General features: G+C 41.9%; 1 protein-coding gene across 3 annotated transcripts in view; it reads right to left on the reverse strand.

Annotated features, from left to right (window-relative positions):
- Positions 1 to 15,943, reverse strand: part of LOC102292440 (receptor tyrosine-protein kinase erbB-4) — a 376,157-nt gene that overhangs the window by 149,893 nt on the left and 210,321 nt on the right. For all 3 annotated transcript variants that reach the window (XM_005920194.3, XM_005920195.3, XM_005920193.3), the window contains exon 3: positions 526 to 712. In XM_005920194.3, coding sequence (XP_005920256.1) covers positions 526 to 712 — 187 coding nt within the window. The remainder of the gene's footprint in view (positions 1 to 525; positions 713 to 15,943) is intronic.

Below are 15,943 nucleotides of genomic sequence, written 5' to 3' on the forward strand. Positions count from 1 at the left end.
AGCCCATTTTGGAGTGTGTAAACAAAATGTAATTAACAGGAAAATAGGACTTTTCACAGACATTTGATCTCTCTATATGGCAACACTGAAGATTAATTTGCCAGCGCGGCAGATACGTAACTTCAAAAGTCGAACTCCGATTTGTGACTTAATTAAAAAGGCCCTATTAAAGCTGTATATGTGGGTGTTAAAAACAAGTCAAACCAAAGCATTCGTAGTGCCGAAAACGGCAACATGTTTTATAGGGCGCTGGGAAATATATGCATAATTCACAAAAAAGATGCTATTTATTTTATGAGGGAGTTTAAATTGCTAAGCATTTCACTTTTTTAAGAGTGAATTATCATAACTAAAATGATGAAAATATATTTATTTTGGTTGGGTTATTTATATATTTATGAATTATTTTGCCTTATTTGTCCTCTAAGATAAGATAAGTGAGAAACGTGAAGAGGTTTTCACATGAACATACTGGTTATTGAGCGTATTGTTCAAAATACATTTCACTCATGACATAACTCTGACCTGTGAGGTTACGTAATCCCAGCTGCCTTAGTCCGTACAGACCGTCCCGTCTGTAGTTCAGGAAGATGGCCAGAGCGTACCGACCTTCGTAAAGTTTGGTGCCTCGGATGATCCGCAGGTTCTCCAGTGGCAGGTAGTCGAACTGATTAAGTGCCACCAGCACATAACCGGTCACTTCTTTGATAGACTGTATGGGAAGAAAAAAAATTATAATTTTAAATGATTGAAAATGGAAGAACAATCGAATCAAATTAGCCAACATTAGCCTTTGTGTTAATCATAATCACGAATATTCTTAACTTTAACCAGTTGTTATAGATGTATAACCATATTTTCACCATAGCTAGGATATTTAACAATTGATTTATTTAGTTTTCAGGACCAGCTTCCAGTTTGAATTTAACCTTGCTAGTACCAGGCTGGATATCTTAGAGATGGCCCTGGTCAACAGCAATACTGAGGTAGGCAGGTGTGAGAAGTATCGCCCACACCATTACACCACCACCACCAGCCTGAACCGTTCAGGCAGGATGGATTAATGCTTTAATGTTGTTTATGCCAAATTCTGACCCCACCATTTGAGTTTCGCAGCATTATTTGCAAATCATCAGAGCAGGCGAGCCTGTCTCAGTCTCCTGTTTCTAGTTGACAAGAGCAGCAACTACTGTGATCTTCTGTTGCTGGAGCCCATCTTGGTTGTAATACGTGGTTATTCCAGTTACTGTTGGGTCTCTATCAGCTCAAAGTAGACAGAGAATTCTCTTCTGACTAGGCTGACAGCATGTGTGTCTGTATGAGGGACTGAACATCCTTTTTAATCCTTGTCCGAGGTTCCACATCTTGGTACAATGTCCCACATTCTAGTTGATTCTGCAGGACATGCAAGATTAGCATTTACCTAATGCATACTTATTTGTTTAATCACAGTCAGAAGAAGATTAGCCTGTAACCTGAACATTACAAGATACCAAAAAGTCCCATCTTTTGCAGATTTTGTTGAATGTTATGGAAACTACCACGAAGAAAATGAATCGGCAGTAGATACAGAGAAACAGAGTTTGTCTCTTTTACTCAAGTTATTTTTTTGTATTTCTGAAATACTCAAACCAACAACAACAACAACTATGTCATGTTGAAAACACTTTAATCAGATTTCTTCCTCAGTGTTATGGTCAGTTTGGCCTTCAACAGGTCATCTTGATCACGTCTACATGTCTTAACATACTGAATTGCTTTTATGTGATCGGCCGATTAGATGTTTGCTTTAGCTTAACACAGTAGCCAGTGAGCATAGTTGCCAAGACCAAATTAGGGAGTAACCCAACTGGTTTTGAAGAATCATCCAATGTGACAATTGATTGGATACCAATAAATAAATGACGCCCGAGTCCATAACTTCAGATTTAAACCCCCACTGTTGTACGACTGGTTGTTAAAATGTAAATGGCCTGCATTTGTATAGCGCTTTACTTAGTCCCTAAGGACCCCAAAGTGCTTTACACTACATTCAGTCATTCACCCATTCACACACACATTCACACACTGGTGGTGGCCAAGGTGGTGGCAAGCTACATTGTAGCCACAGCTGCCCTGGGGCGCACTGACAGAGGCACGGCTGCCGGACACTGGCGCCACTGGGCCCTCTGGCCCTCTGTAAGTGAATGGAAACTTACATTTTTACCTCCAATTCCTCTCTTCCAACGCCTGCTAGCTCTGTCGACTATAGTCAAAGCTGTATTGCATTCCTCTCATTTTCTGTGCAGAGAGCATGTTATTTGCATTTTGAAATGTCAACCACATAAAAAATTTTGAGGTACAGACCACAATGATTAAAATGTCAGCTTAGTTGCAGACTGATTGCACTTCTCTGATTATATTTCCTCAACTGTTCTTTTAGGGTTGGGAATCTGCAGTCGCACATCGCATTCATAGACCCAATAAGCAATCATATCTTTATATTCTTTATATTCTTCTTATTCAAATATAAATGGTATCGGTTTGATTTATTTTCACAGGCTTCAGCAGTATATGCTGTTGAAGAAACTACAAAAAAAAAGAAAAATAATCTGCCCGAGAGGGACTCATAAAATGTGAAAATAGAGAGCTTCAGCATGCTGAGTGCCTTGCTGAAGAGCATGGAAGACCTCAACCATCTGCCTCATTGTGCATCAATTGACCTTCTCAAAAGTCACAAAAAATCACACTGATTACCACTGCGTTATTCACTTGTCGGGGGAAATTTATTCATCTGCCAAGTTAGGCATAAGGATGGGGCCAAGGCAGGCTCTTTGAATTTTGGAGTATTTTTCTTTTTTATGAATTCTCCACAAAAGCGTTTGTCCTCAACCCTGGGTCATCACTAAACAAATTAAGAAAAATAACTGAAAACTTGGAGTTAAATGTCAACAGTATACTAGCACTTTATTGACACATCAACAGAAAAAGTCCTCATAAGAAGAAAACTGAGAAAACTGGGAGCCACATCAATCAGACAGACACCAAATTGCCACTTCATATAAAGTATTATTACCAGATATGCAGCTTTATCTGTGTATGCGCATGTATGTGTGTGTATCTACGAGACAGCTTATTCCCTTGATGCTAAAAATCCATCGCTGTGGCAGTGCATCAGTTATGTGAGTGACTCAAAGAGCAGTGCAGGCTTCCTTATACTCACAGACAGAGAGAAAGAAAGATAATCACAAACATAATGTAGACACAACAGCTGCTAAATGGTGCACTAACACATTTTACCAACCACCACTGACAAGCTAATTGGAACCCACTACTTCTTAAAAGTGCGAGTCTTTTTGTGAGTATTATCCTCTTGTTCTCCTTAGTTAAAAAACGGGATCAATTTTCCACAGATTCCAGTTTACTTGTACCGATGCCCCTTGCCTCAATACCGCCAGTGCCATTGGTCAACAGCACTTGCTAAAGTTAGCTTATAAACAAGTCCATGTAAGGATTAAAACAGATGGGTGTAGCTTTTGGGTATTAAAAGCCTGTGGCTGCACAATGACTTTTAATGGCATAGAAATCAAAGCGAGAATGCCCTTCGGCGTCCTTACTGTGTCTGGACACAGCTTCCAGGCATGAAAACTGAACCAAACACTGAAGTGCCTTAGACCTGCAACCTCACTGCAATACTTTATTATCCATTATCCATCCATCTTCTTCCATTTATTTAATTCTGGGTCATGGGGGGGGGGGTAAAGCCTGTGATAGGGCGAGGTGCAGGGTCGCACAGCTAACACAGAGAGACAGATAACCATTTGCACTCACATTGACACCTATGGGCAAATTAGAATCACTAATTAACCTAACACACACTAATTGCATGTCTTTGGGCTGTGAAAGGAAGCCACAGCAGCCAGAGAGAACATTCAAACTCCACGCAAAAAGGCCCTGACCTTTGAACTCAAGATCTTGCTTTGAAGCAACAGTGTTAATCTACTTTCAAACAATTCTGTCTCTACTTTGTCGGCTATATTTTGTGGCGAGAACATGCAAATTCCACACAGAAAGACCCCGGACTGATGGGCGGTAGGACAGACTACACTTGCAGCAGGATTGCACAGGTCACCTGGATAGGAGAAACCTGCTTCCAATCACAGTCAGACAGTCTGTACTGAACAGAGAACACAATTCAACCCTGGTTACATGCCAGTTTAAAAATAAGGTTTCAAGCTTTGCAGTTAAATTGCTGTTATGCAACAACTACTTCACCATTTATAAAAGAATTTCTGAATTTTCATCCATTACTTCACCTTCTCCTGCTTATCTAGTTCAGGGTGATAGTGGAGCTAGAACTGATCTTAGCTTTCATAAGTCAAAAGGCAGCAGTCTCTTGCAGGAGTTTCTGTTTATGTAGATGACAGGAGATTTCCAGCTGACAGTAACAAATTTGCAGTTTATCACAATTCGTTTCTCAATTATCAAAGACAGGCCGCATGTAATCGCCAGCTTGACCCCAATCAACTATGAACTGACAGCAGACTGACTATCACCGTCTACTTTGCACATAAAAGTTTCTTTGAAGACGGCAGTTGACAGCGAGTGGCTGCAGTTCTTATCCCCATCCTCAAAGTAACCATTTAAAAAGCAACAAGATGAAAGGTTAATTGTGCACGGTTACAATAATTTTGGTTGCGTCATGGTCTCCAAGTTCTCTCTAGTGCGACTGTCGTGTTAACGACAGCTAGCTTGCTGTGTTTTGCCCAAAGCTATCTTACAAACTGCCTAGGTTGCTGACTGCAGTCACCAAATGTCTGAATACCAATAAGAGCATTAGATGATAGAAATTGGTTATGTCAACATGTGTTTCTTTAGTGTACGGGGCATCAATGTCGCTACACAAATGTGCCTTCTGGAGAGAGTTGCTGTGCACCTCCTCGATTAAGATAAGTTAAGGATTTAATACAGGCACAGGCCTTTCACGTTCTCTGATTTGGTTTATATTTGAGTCTTGCATTTGAACTGAAAGCAGCAATTATTTCAACTTGTAGCCGAGGTGAGCCCTTTGAATTTTTGAATGTCTTTATTTTAATTCACCAGAAAAGCCTCTGTGTTCAGCCCTGGAAATGAATTCATGGCATTCGTTTGCCTTCATGTCCTGCAGAAATCTTCATTAAATAGTAAACTCTCATTTAAAGGCATTTGAAATATCCAGCGACAGGGCAGCTACTGAGACATCCTAATGACCAGAGACAGGCCAATAATGATGTGGATGATTGGTTGGGAGGGGAGGGAGGAAATGAGTAATGTGAGGTTTGATTGGCTGCTGACCCCCGGGGGACATTAGCAGAGAGTGACAGCTAGGACGCAGCGCACTGGGTGGCTGCGTTTCACGATAATAGCAGGTAACTGAGATTAGCTTCTTTTTATATTGAGTGCTAAGCAAACGCTACGCACCTGCCAGGTTGGCCTATTATAACACTAACACAATAGGAAGGAAACAGACACTGGAGGTGCTTATTAGCAAGATTACAATGTGTCAATCACCTGAAAAAGAGACAGAACAACATAATAAAAGAGCAGTAGAATCCATTTCAGTGTAGGCTTTGATTAGCATACTTATTAGAAGAAAGAGTTTCTATTGTGAGTTACTCCACTGCCTGTCAAAAACCCCTCAGTGAAATCATTTTCTCTCAAATATGTGTTGCTATATTTTTTGCAAACTGTTTGTTAGAAAGTTGTGCAACTTTATGCAACTCTGTGCCACTTGTGACTCAGCCTTTAAAGACAAAGAGCTCAGGAAAGGCTTTCTTCTCCGAGTGCCTTTGGTTGACGTGGCCCCGCTCGGCTGGAAGCCACGCCGTTTCATCACTTTGACCCCTCCGTGACCTCATGTTTACAGCCTGAGGGCCGGAGTGCTACGCGAGCTCGCCCCTTCTACCGTCAACTCCGCCGTAACCCTCCAGGTGCCTGCCAGGGGCATCGCGGGCTGCTCCGCAACCCCGACCCAGCTGTAGGCATGCACTCGGCTGCTGGCAGACTCCACAGTGCCTCCACTGTGCCCCCTTCTCCCTGCCAGCCTCCGGGAGCCACTGGCAAAACCAAAGAAAAACTGTTTCCCTGTTGCTTGGCAACCGAGGGAAAGCCTTCCAGCAGGAGCAAAGGAAACGAAGAGGGAGAGAGGAGCGGAAGATAAGGGAAAAAAAAAAACAAGACTTAGAAAGGATTTTTTTTGTTGTAATGTACCCAATTAAATGAAAGGATTACTTTGCTCTTTCTCTGTAATTTTGTTTGACACTATTTAATTTCCTTCTGTTGCCATAAATAGTTTTTTGAGTTTTGTTTTTCCTGAACGCTTTCTCGATCAATATGTATCTGCATTCCTCAGTGCTGAAGGAGGAGGAGGAGGAAGGGAGGGAAGGAGGGAGGTCCGGGGGGAAGTAAACACAAGCACCTGCATTTCCCCTCCTGCCGCATCAACCATGCTCTGTCTCAGAAACGCAAACACAGAAGCTGGAGGATGCTACTCGGAGTAGCTGCCCACTGCTGCCTTGTAGGCGTTGTGTGATCCGATTTAACAAGGTGGACAGTGGGCACCAAAACTGATGCCTTTTTTCCCCCTTCCTTGTATTTTCTCGAAAAAAAAAATAATACACTTAACAAGGTGAGTGGGAGGGCTAATTTGTACCAGCAAGGTGCATGAACCCTCGTTGACACACACACACACCTTAATCCTCCCCTACAATGACTTGAGCCGGCCACTGAAAGAGCCATTGAAGCAGGTCAAAAAAGGGGAAAGAAGAAGGGCTCTAAAATCTTTGCACAGCGCGGGTCATTATTTTAGATGGTATCTTTTGATTCGTGCCTGAAGTCTGATGGATCAGAGTGTTTTTCCAGTTCTAAGCGCCACAAAGGCTTTGTGCATAACGTCCTCTCTGCCCCGCACGCAAACACACAAATCTGAATGCACGCACGGGCCTCGCATATGCCAATAACCCCCGCCTACGCGTGAAAAAGAAACATCGCCGAGAGGCACAGACAAGACCGAGTCGACATGGGTCAACTACCCATGATGCATTGCAAGTTTAACGTTTCCTCTAGCGCTTTCTGCCATCAATCGCAGGCAATTAGCGGCCTAGTGTGGAGCGCTCAGTCAAACAGAATCTCATGCGCTCCCGACAGGCTTGTTTCTTCTCTTCTTTTGCTCTACCTCCGGGTAAAATGTGAATTTCACATGTTGCTAAATTGCACTTTGTAGCTTCAGGATACACGGCACCCAGTCCAAAGCAGACAAGCCAAAAAAGTGCTTTATTTACTCCCCACAACATAATCATGATAGAAGGTGCCCGTGCTGTCTTGGAAACCGAGGCTGTGTGGTGGAGTTGCTGAGCTCAGGCACCTGCAAGCCCTCCAGATATGTGGGAATGTTTTTGTAAGGCACAGACACGCAGATATTCAGTTCGGATGGTGCAATAGAGTAACTCTGATTTGGAAGGAGGAGTATTTGTAGGAAATGAGTAAACAGTTTTGTCATTTGAGAAATCGAGACCTTCCGGGCTGGCGCGCACGCTCAACTGTATCATTTTACATTTTAGCAACAGTTAGTAAGAAGGTGAATGCCATCAAGCGACTATGAGCTACATGGCATTCAGAGCTCGCCCATTTGAACAAAAATGCATGACGTTTTTAGGGTAATAGCCTGTGCGCCTTCAGTAATGGGTTCATCTAACTTACTTTGCAGTTACTCGAGAAACGCTGCCAACACAGCTGATAGATATGCATACAGATTTCTCCAGTGCAAGTCCTCCCATGATGTGCCTTTGGGCTAAACCCAAGACTTTACACAACTTTTATTTTACAGGAAAAAGAATTTAAGACATGGTAATTTAAAAAATAATAGCTACACACACTTTTTTTGAACAGTGATGGGCAAAACTTTTGGGCCACAATAGTTTCTTTTTATTTTGCAAGGAAAATGTGAACGAGAAGCAATGATTTATTGAAATGTGCAAACATCCATGGAACTATACTAAGGTTTGTACAATTCTAACATATTCTGGTGTGACCACCTTTATTAATCAGCAGTCTGAACTCTCTTAGGCAGCTTTCTTTAAGTAGTCTCCAGGAATAGTTCTCCAGGCTTCTTGAAGGACATTCAAAGCTCTTCTTTGGATGTTTCTGCCTTTTGTTCTGTTCTCTGTCAACATGATCCCACACTGCTCTGTTCTGCACCCAGATTCATTGCAATTTCTGACATAATGTCAACATGTTGCCTGTTTTGATTGGTTGCAGGGCATGAGTTGAGTTGCCTTTTCCACTTCATATAAAGGAAAAATAATGATAATAGCGACTATATTGTGAAATAACACTTATTTGATATTTTGATATGTTAAAATAAAAACTGGCTGAATGGCTGTTTAAGACGTCCTGAAATATGACACCATCTCATCCAATCTTGGCCATCGCCTCCATTTCTTGGAACACTCTGTTTTCCTTCCTGACCTTCTCTCCGTGTACCATCTTCCCTGCAGTTCCCAAAAGTACAGCATCAGTCGGGGCAGTCTGCTTTTCTCCACCCCAGAGAAGACGGTAACACTACCTGGGTCTGGGTGCAGTTTCCCCCTCTAGAGGCAAGGGTACCTAGACCTGGGGTATAGAGTACGCTTGGGGAGTGTGATTGTGTGTACAGTGTCTATTTATGTCTGTCTCCACGTTGGGTGAGTGCTGAATAATTGCATATGAGAGCATGAGGGTGGGAATGGATGTTTGTATCTGTGTGTGCCTGTATGTCTGTGTCTATATGTCAGGTCGGGTATCAGACGCCACCTCTCTGGGGACATCTCAGGCCCTCCAAGGTATGGAGGCCTATCTCCCACCACTCCCCCTGCCAGTGGCAGACGCCCTCAGACATCGGTGCATTGGTGGTTCTTTGTGTGGGGATGGGCGTCCAGGTACGCACCGGCTCACTCCTGGTGGCTGCTTGTCGGGGCCTGGAGCCTGGGGCTCGCTCGGGCCCCTTCGGGGGTGGGGTGCCCTCGGCCTCTCGGCCTGGGGCTCGGTCACTCTGGCACAGCTGGCTGCCGGCGGAGCTCACGGGCGCGTCACTGCAACTCCCCCTGGCTTCTGCTCCGCGGCTGCTGAGTGAGCCCTCATCTGGGACTCTCCTCAGCTCTTTCTGGGACAGTGGCGCGGCTGCCCCTCTGTTGGTCTTCCTTGGTCTCTTGTGTTCTGAGGGCCTCTGGATGTCTGGAGTTTTGATCTCCTCCATACCTGCTTCATGCCCTGGAGGACGGGGCTGTGGCCCCCACACCCTCTAGCACATAGGTGTCAAACTCTGGCCCGCGGGCCAAATTTGGCCCGCAGCCTAATTACATTTGGCCCGCGAAGCCATACCAAATTACTATTAGAGCTGGCCTACTGGTATTATACAGCTAATATATATATTGTTTAGTATTAAGCTTTGCTTGTTCCATATTCAGTTTTTCAGCAAAACGTGTTTGAGTCCATAAGAAAAGATTCATTCTTATATCTGGAGGAATAAATATATTTCAATAAATATTAACGTTAGCCCGCGACTTTGTTCCAGTTTTGAATTTTGGCCCACTGTGTATTTGAGTTTGACACCCCTCTAGCAGATCATTACATGAAGGAACCTTTTAAATACAAGCGCGCTCATGCTCACAGGTGTACACACGGGTGCTCACACACACAAACTACACCCTTTTTGGCTCCTACCTCAAAGCACACTGTGCTGTCGATCTTACGTGCTGCACAATAATGTTTAATATTTAGTATTTACAGTCATATTCACAGGGTGTGAATATGACCTGTCCAGGGTGTACCCTGCCTCTCGCCCTATGACAGCTGGGATAGGCTCCAGCGCCCCCCGCGACCCTGAAAAGGATAAGCGGAAGCGAATGGATGGATGGATGGATGGATGTCATATTCACATAGATCATCGCGATGATGTTGTTTATTATATTGCTCTCTTTTTTTGCTTGTTTTCTCTTTTTTCTTTCTCAACAGGTGATCCAGGTGATTGATATATGTATTTTTTGTCTTTTTGTTTTGTTGGTGTTTGTTTTTTGCCCTTATCACCGTCCCTCTTCCCCGCTGTTTTTCTTTCCCTCTTTCTTTCTCCCTTTTCTTTCCCCCAGTCATGTCTGTCCCGTGTGTAGCAAGTGAAAATTTCCTTTTTCAGGTCTTTGCTGGATTGTTCCCCCCTTTTCTTAAGGACATGACTTTCAGATACTGTTCATCTGCTGTAGATAGTTTTTTAGGCCTGATGCTTCTTTTGTTCTAAACTCTCTACTTTACTCTGTTTTTCTTTTAAGGACACGCTGCAAAATACAATACTGACATATGGAAGGCTTTAGGCAAAGAGCTCTTTGGGAGTCACCTTGCTTGTGCAAAATACTATTTCATGTCAGTCAAACTGTGTTATTGATCTAGCTTGCCATTTTCATAGATATGACTAAAGAAATGTAAACAAATCATGTGTTTTTGAACCAGACTCATGCCCAGAGGAAACCATTGATAGCACAGAGAACTGTTGTTCAAGAGCACTTTAAAAAACATCAAGAAAGCCTGACTCCCTCAAAGCAAAATAGTATCAAATGAGGGGTTGTTCAGGACTTTTCAACTGCATAGCATATTGCATGTATCTAGAATTATAGTTGAAGAAGGAAAACTTAATCTCCTCTTCCCCTGTGCTCCATCAAAAGGCTCAAAGTCGAGTAAGAAGCCTCACTCACTGACCATTAAAAGTGCCTCGATAAAAGATCAATATTGAGCAAATATATGAAAGTTAATCATTTTTAATAATATTAACCATCTCATATTTCTTTATACAATATTATATTTTCATGTTTCTTAACTTTCAGTTATGGGGCATAAAGAGACATTAGAGATAAAAGCCTGAGTAAATGAGTAAAAACAGAACTGCAGATGCCTTCATAAAGGGTTCAACGAATAGCTGCATATGACAAAAATAATGTAAATCCTACAGTCTGGTGTGGCCTTCACAGACACCAGGGGCTATACATTTATGCGCACAGGCATTAAGCGGTATTCAGGAATAATATAGTACAATGCAGATGCAAAAATAAAGTGAGAAATGGACTAGAATAATAAAACTATGTTTGTTTAGGGTGATTTTGAAAAGGTTCACATATGAACCTAATGTGTTTTTATAAATGTGATTATGAGTCATTACTTTTATGTACTCTTTTTATTCATTTCATTTTCATTAATTATGAAGCATGTTATAAAGCTTATCATACCACAGCACCACAGTAAACTGCATGATTGATTGTTATTATGATCCTTAATTAATACTAATTGGCAACAGTGGTTACAAATGCTCTATCTGGGATAAGATTATGATGTGTGGGCTATTATAATGGAAAAAGCGGTGAAACAGATGTTTTGCATTTCAAATCGGATTTCCAAGCGGCACAGTGGAAAAATGAGTCCTAGAAACTGCAGTTCATCAAATGTCCACTCGAGGCTGCCCGTGAAAAGTGAGTGAGTCAATCCCCCACAGACTGCCATGTTAGAAAGCCCAACTTTACAGCATGAGTAAAAATGTTTTCAGCCCCGTCATGACAGCTGAACTCAGGGAAGTCTTTTATATAAAGATTAGAAAACACCATGGGCATTTCAGCTAATTCTGGTGTTTATAGTGTTGGTCCACTCTTCTGTACAGTGTTGCTTTAGTTCAATAAAGTTTGCAGCCATTTGTTTATTCAAAGATCTCTTAAGATCTTAACTCTGTAACTTCTGTCGGTGCTGTGCTTTTGGAAACCGAATTTCCCAGAGGAACCCACCCGAGGGATTAATAAAGTTTTATCTTATCTTATCTTATCTAGATCCCAACACAGTATTTTAGTCAGGCTGAAGTCTGGGCTTTGACTGGCTCACTGTAACACCTTGATTATTTTCTTTTTCAGTCATTTTGTGGCCCACCCCTCCACAACTGTGCTGGCAGTTCATATGAGTTGTTTGTGCTGATATGAAACATCTCCACTTTGGTCTCATCTGTCCAAAGAACATTGCTCCAGAAGTCTTGTGGTTTGTTAAGATCCAACTTTGCAAACCTCAGCTGTGCTGCCATGTTCTTTGTAGAGAGAAGAAGCTTTCTCCTGGCAACCCTTCCAAAAAAAGTCATATTTATTATTCCGTCTTTTTCTAATTGTGAATAAAGTTTAACATTTAACATGCTAAATGAGGCCTGTAGAGTCTGAGAAGTAGTCTCCTTGAACAGTGCACGCTCTGGCTTCGGGGTGAATTGGTTGGGAATGCTCCAAAAACCTCTTGGTTAAATTGAGAACATTAGAACTGCGCACACAGCTTCTTAATCCTGACAAAAGAACATGTGTTGCTATTTCTGCCCCTTTCTGTTGATAATTTGAACCCACTAGAATACCTCTGGAAGAGCTTTGAGTCCATTTTCAAAGGACCCAGTGAGGAAGTAATATTAAAAGAACTGTCTTCATTTATTCACAGCAAGGAGACAATGAAGCTATTCATGTGGTTTCGTTGGACCTTAAACCTAATATTGATCTCATCTGATCCTGCCTTAATAACTCATTATGTTAAGGTTTGCTTTGATCCAAGACTGTTTATCCATTGGTAGATGTTACTGACAGTTCTATCTGAGGAGTGTTAGTCTCACTGCGGGTCTATTTATTTATTTATTTTTTAATGTAATCTACTCCAGTCTTTTCTTCTGACAGTGTCCCTTTCATCAGGCTAAGCCGATTTGGATAGACTCTTAGACAAAATCAGCGGGGTGAAGCAGTTGGATCTCTGAAAAACCACAGATTTGTTATCTCAAAATAATGAGATATTTGTCACGCTCATGAGAAAACAATGTCTGATACCTTGAGATAATAATGTAATTCAATTGTTATCTCAGGATAACAAACACGAGCACGGCAAAAATCACAATTTGCTGTGTTGAGATAATGAGATAGTCAGACATGATCATGTGAAAACAGTCTGATATCTTGAGATAATGAAACAATTAAGTCACAATCCTCACCCAACAGGCCTGAAAGCAGCACGAGCTGCTCTCACCCTCCTTACATATGCAAATATTAGAGAGTGGTAATGAAAACGTTGGCACCAAGAGAAGAAGAGGACATAGGAAGCCAAAGTGAAGACGTGCAACAACCTAGGAAGAACAATAGTTTAGAAGTTTAGTCTAGGGGGTGCAGATTGGTGAAGCATTTGGAAGCACGTAATGATAAAGGGAAAGGAAGCGGAGCACAGCCAAGATATGTTTAAAAGCACAATTAATAGTGCACCTGTTCCTGTCATCTGGATGAGTGAGCGTGTAAATGAGGTATAAGGAAGGATAGAAGAAGGAAGGACTCTTTGAAGGAAGGAGGAAGGCTGAAGAAGACACTGGGGGAGATTTAGAAGGGAAGGTACACTAAAGTGGAGAAAGAGAAGGGGAACGCTGGGGGGAGAAAAGGCATCATGCAGGGAAAAAGTATAATAACACCATTATAAAATACAAGAGATGGGACACATATTATGGTGATTATGGCTCATTTCCATACATATAGAGCACTCTGCCAGTGAGTCAAGGAGAGTGCAGCGGCGCATGTCAGCAGCAAGACTGCCGACTCTCTACAGTTTGAACCGACTGGAGCGCCACCACAATCTGACTCCTCCACACGGCGGCAAAGTCAATGGGCGGGCAGGGACCTGTTTACCAATTCGCTTCAATGAGCTCTGTAAGAGAAGTATGCACTCCTTCACCTCATGTGACTGTTTGGCTGCTAAGTATGCTGAGAGCACTCGGGTGTGACATTCAAGATTTTGAGGAATCCTGTGAAAAAAAAAATAAAAAAATCAAGGCCTTTGAGAGGAGAGCCATTGACTTTGGAATAAATGAAAAATCCAGCTGCATGAAATGTCACTGTGAAAATGAGTTATTCAGCGCAGGTATCTGTGTAGAGTTCGGGAAAGCTTTCAAAAGGACTTGCAAGACAGATCTCAAGTTTTGCTAATAGTACCCTCAGGTACTTTGTTAAGGTCGGCAGGGTGAACACATATGCCTCTTTTCCACAGGCACCTACTCGGCTTCAGATTTCAGTCTTTCGCCATTGGAATGGAGTTGTTAGAGCAAGGCGGCCCAAAGGTCCTGTGATGTCATTTGAATGTGACACAACGATGGAGGACGTCAAGGCAATACTACACCTCCCTGGCCAATCAGTGGGATGCAGCCAGTCATTTTCAGCTTGAGTCAGTTAGCTTGGAACTTGGCTGAATAGGTACTATAAAGGTACCTGGTACTACGGCCTAATAAAAAACATGATTTTTCTTGGTTTCGAAGTTACAAGAGAGTGGAGTGCTGAGGTATTAGTTAGTGTTAGCTAGCTTGGTTAGCATGGTTACAAAAGAGTGTCTATCAAAAACTGGATAGAGACCATCACATTACAAGGGATTAAAGTGTGATTTGGCAGGTGGAGGAACCGCAAGATTCAGTGTAGCAGTACATCATGGGGGAAAAGAATTAGAAATAATTCATATAATAAGTGTTTTTGGTTGAGGTTCAGTGTAGCAGTACATCATGGGGGAAAAGAATTAGAAATAATTCATATAATAAGTGTTTTTGGTTGAGGTTCAATCCCTAGACAATATGATGCAGGTACACAAGGTAAAATTCAGTAAACCATGATTATGATCTTAAATATAAGCCCTAATATAACTGAACAGTGACCATGAACACAACTGGTCTGCACCAGTCCAACATAGTGCATCACTGTACACTGACAGGAGACCAACTTCATCATTTTGATGTTTCATTGATCTTCATCTTGATAACCGAAGTAACTTTGAAGTAACTTTGAAGCAACGGACTGGGATTGGTCAATCTTCAAAGGAATCATTTCACAGGCCACAGGTTCGCGAGTTCATTGCACTAATAATTTTGGTCATTGCCATGGTCTCCAACCAGGGTTTTAATAGTTTTGCAATTTTCATTAGTTTTTTATTTTTATTTAGTTTTGACTTCAGATTTTCAATTTTATATCAGTTTTAATTAGTTTTTGCCAATTGTTTGCTAGTTTAGTTTAGTTTTTATACTTTGAAAATCCTTAGTTTCAGTTTAGTTTTGATTAGTTTCAGTTATAGTTTTAGTTGTGTTTGCAATAATTAAGTGTAACAAAATCCCAGTTTCATCATATCAGTCATTCTCTTCTGCTTATCCTTGGGTATGTTGCTATTCCAGCTACCATACCCTGCACCCTGGACAGGTCGCCTGTCTGTCGCAGGGCTAACACGCAGAGACAGACAACTCACAGTCCCACCTATGGGTTCTTTAAATAAATAAATAAATAAAGGCAGATGAACAACCATTGATACCAGGCAACTATAAAATGTATATCTTGGCCCCAATGAGACTATTAACTCTTGCAGCACCGGGTGTTCGTAATTTTGGTTCAAGTGAATTGATAAACCTTTTGAAGGCAATTGACTCACACAGTTATGTAGATACCCCAGTCCTGTTGTCTCGGGATGCATCACGCTGCCTTGCCTGGGGTTAGCTTCTGTTTTCTGGGGATGAGGGTTGAGTGTGCTCCCTTCTCAAGGTAAGCTATGTTAGCCTTCTTGTGTGAACTTTTCAAGTGCACTTTAAGGTTTGTGGGATTTTTTCCCCTTTAGAAATGTCCCTCATAATTTGTCTCTCTCCACTACAAGACACTTGCTTTATCCAAAACACAGTCATATTCAAAGTAATCCCAAATTGGACTCTGGCGCTTTCTCCCGACTTTTCCTGACATGATTACGCGTGGACGGAGCAGCAACACCGACGACTCGACTAACGTGCTGCCACCTGCTGGCATATTGAGACACAGCAAGAAAAAAATCTGGAAACTAAACTTCATTTTCACCCTTGACTATTGTATGACACGCACACATCAATGAAAACTAAACACATTTTTGC

This window comes from Haplochromis burtoni, unplaced genomic scaffold (assembly GCF_018398535.1).
Source record: "Haplochromis burtoni strain Fernald_Lab_line unplaced genomic scaffold, NCSU_Asbu1 Contig_38, whole genome shotgun sequence".
Taxonomy (NCBI): Eukaryota; Metazoa; Chordata; class Actinopteri; order Cichliformes; family Cichlidae; genus Haplochromis; species Haplochromis burtoni.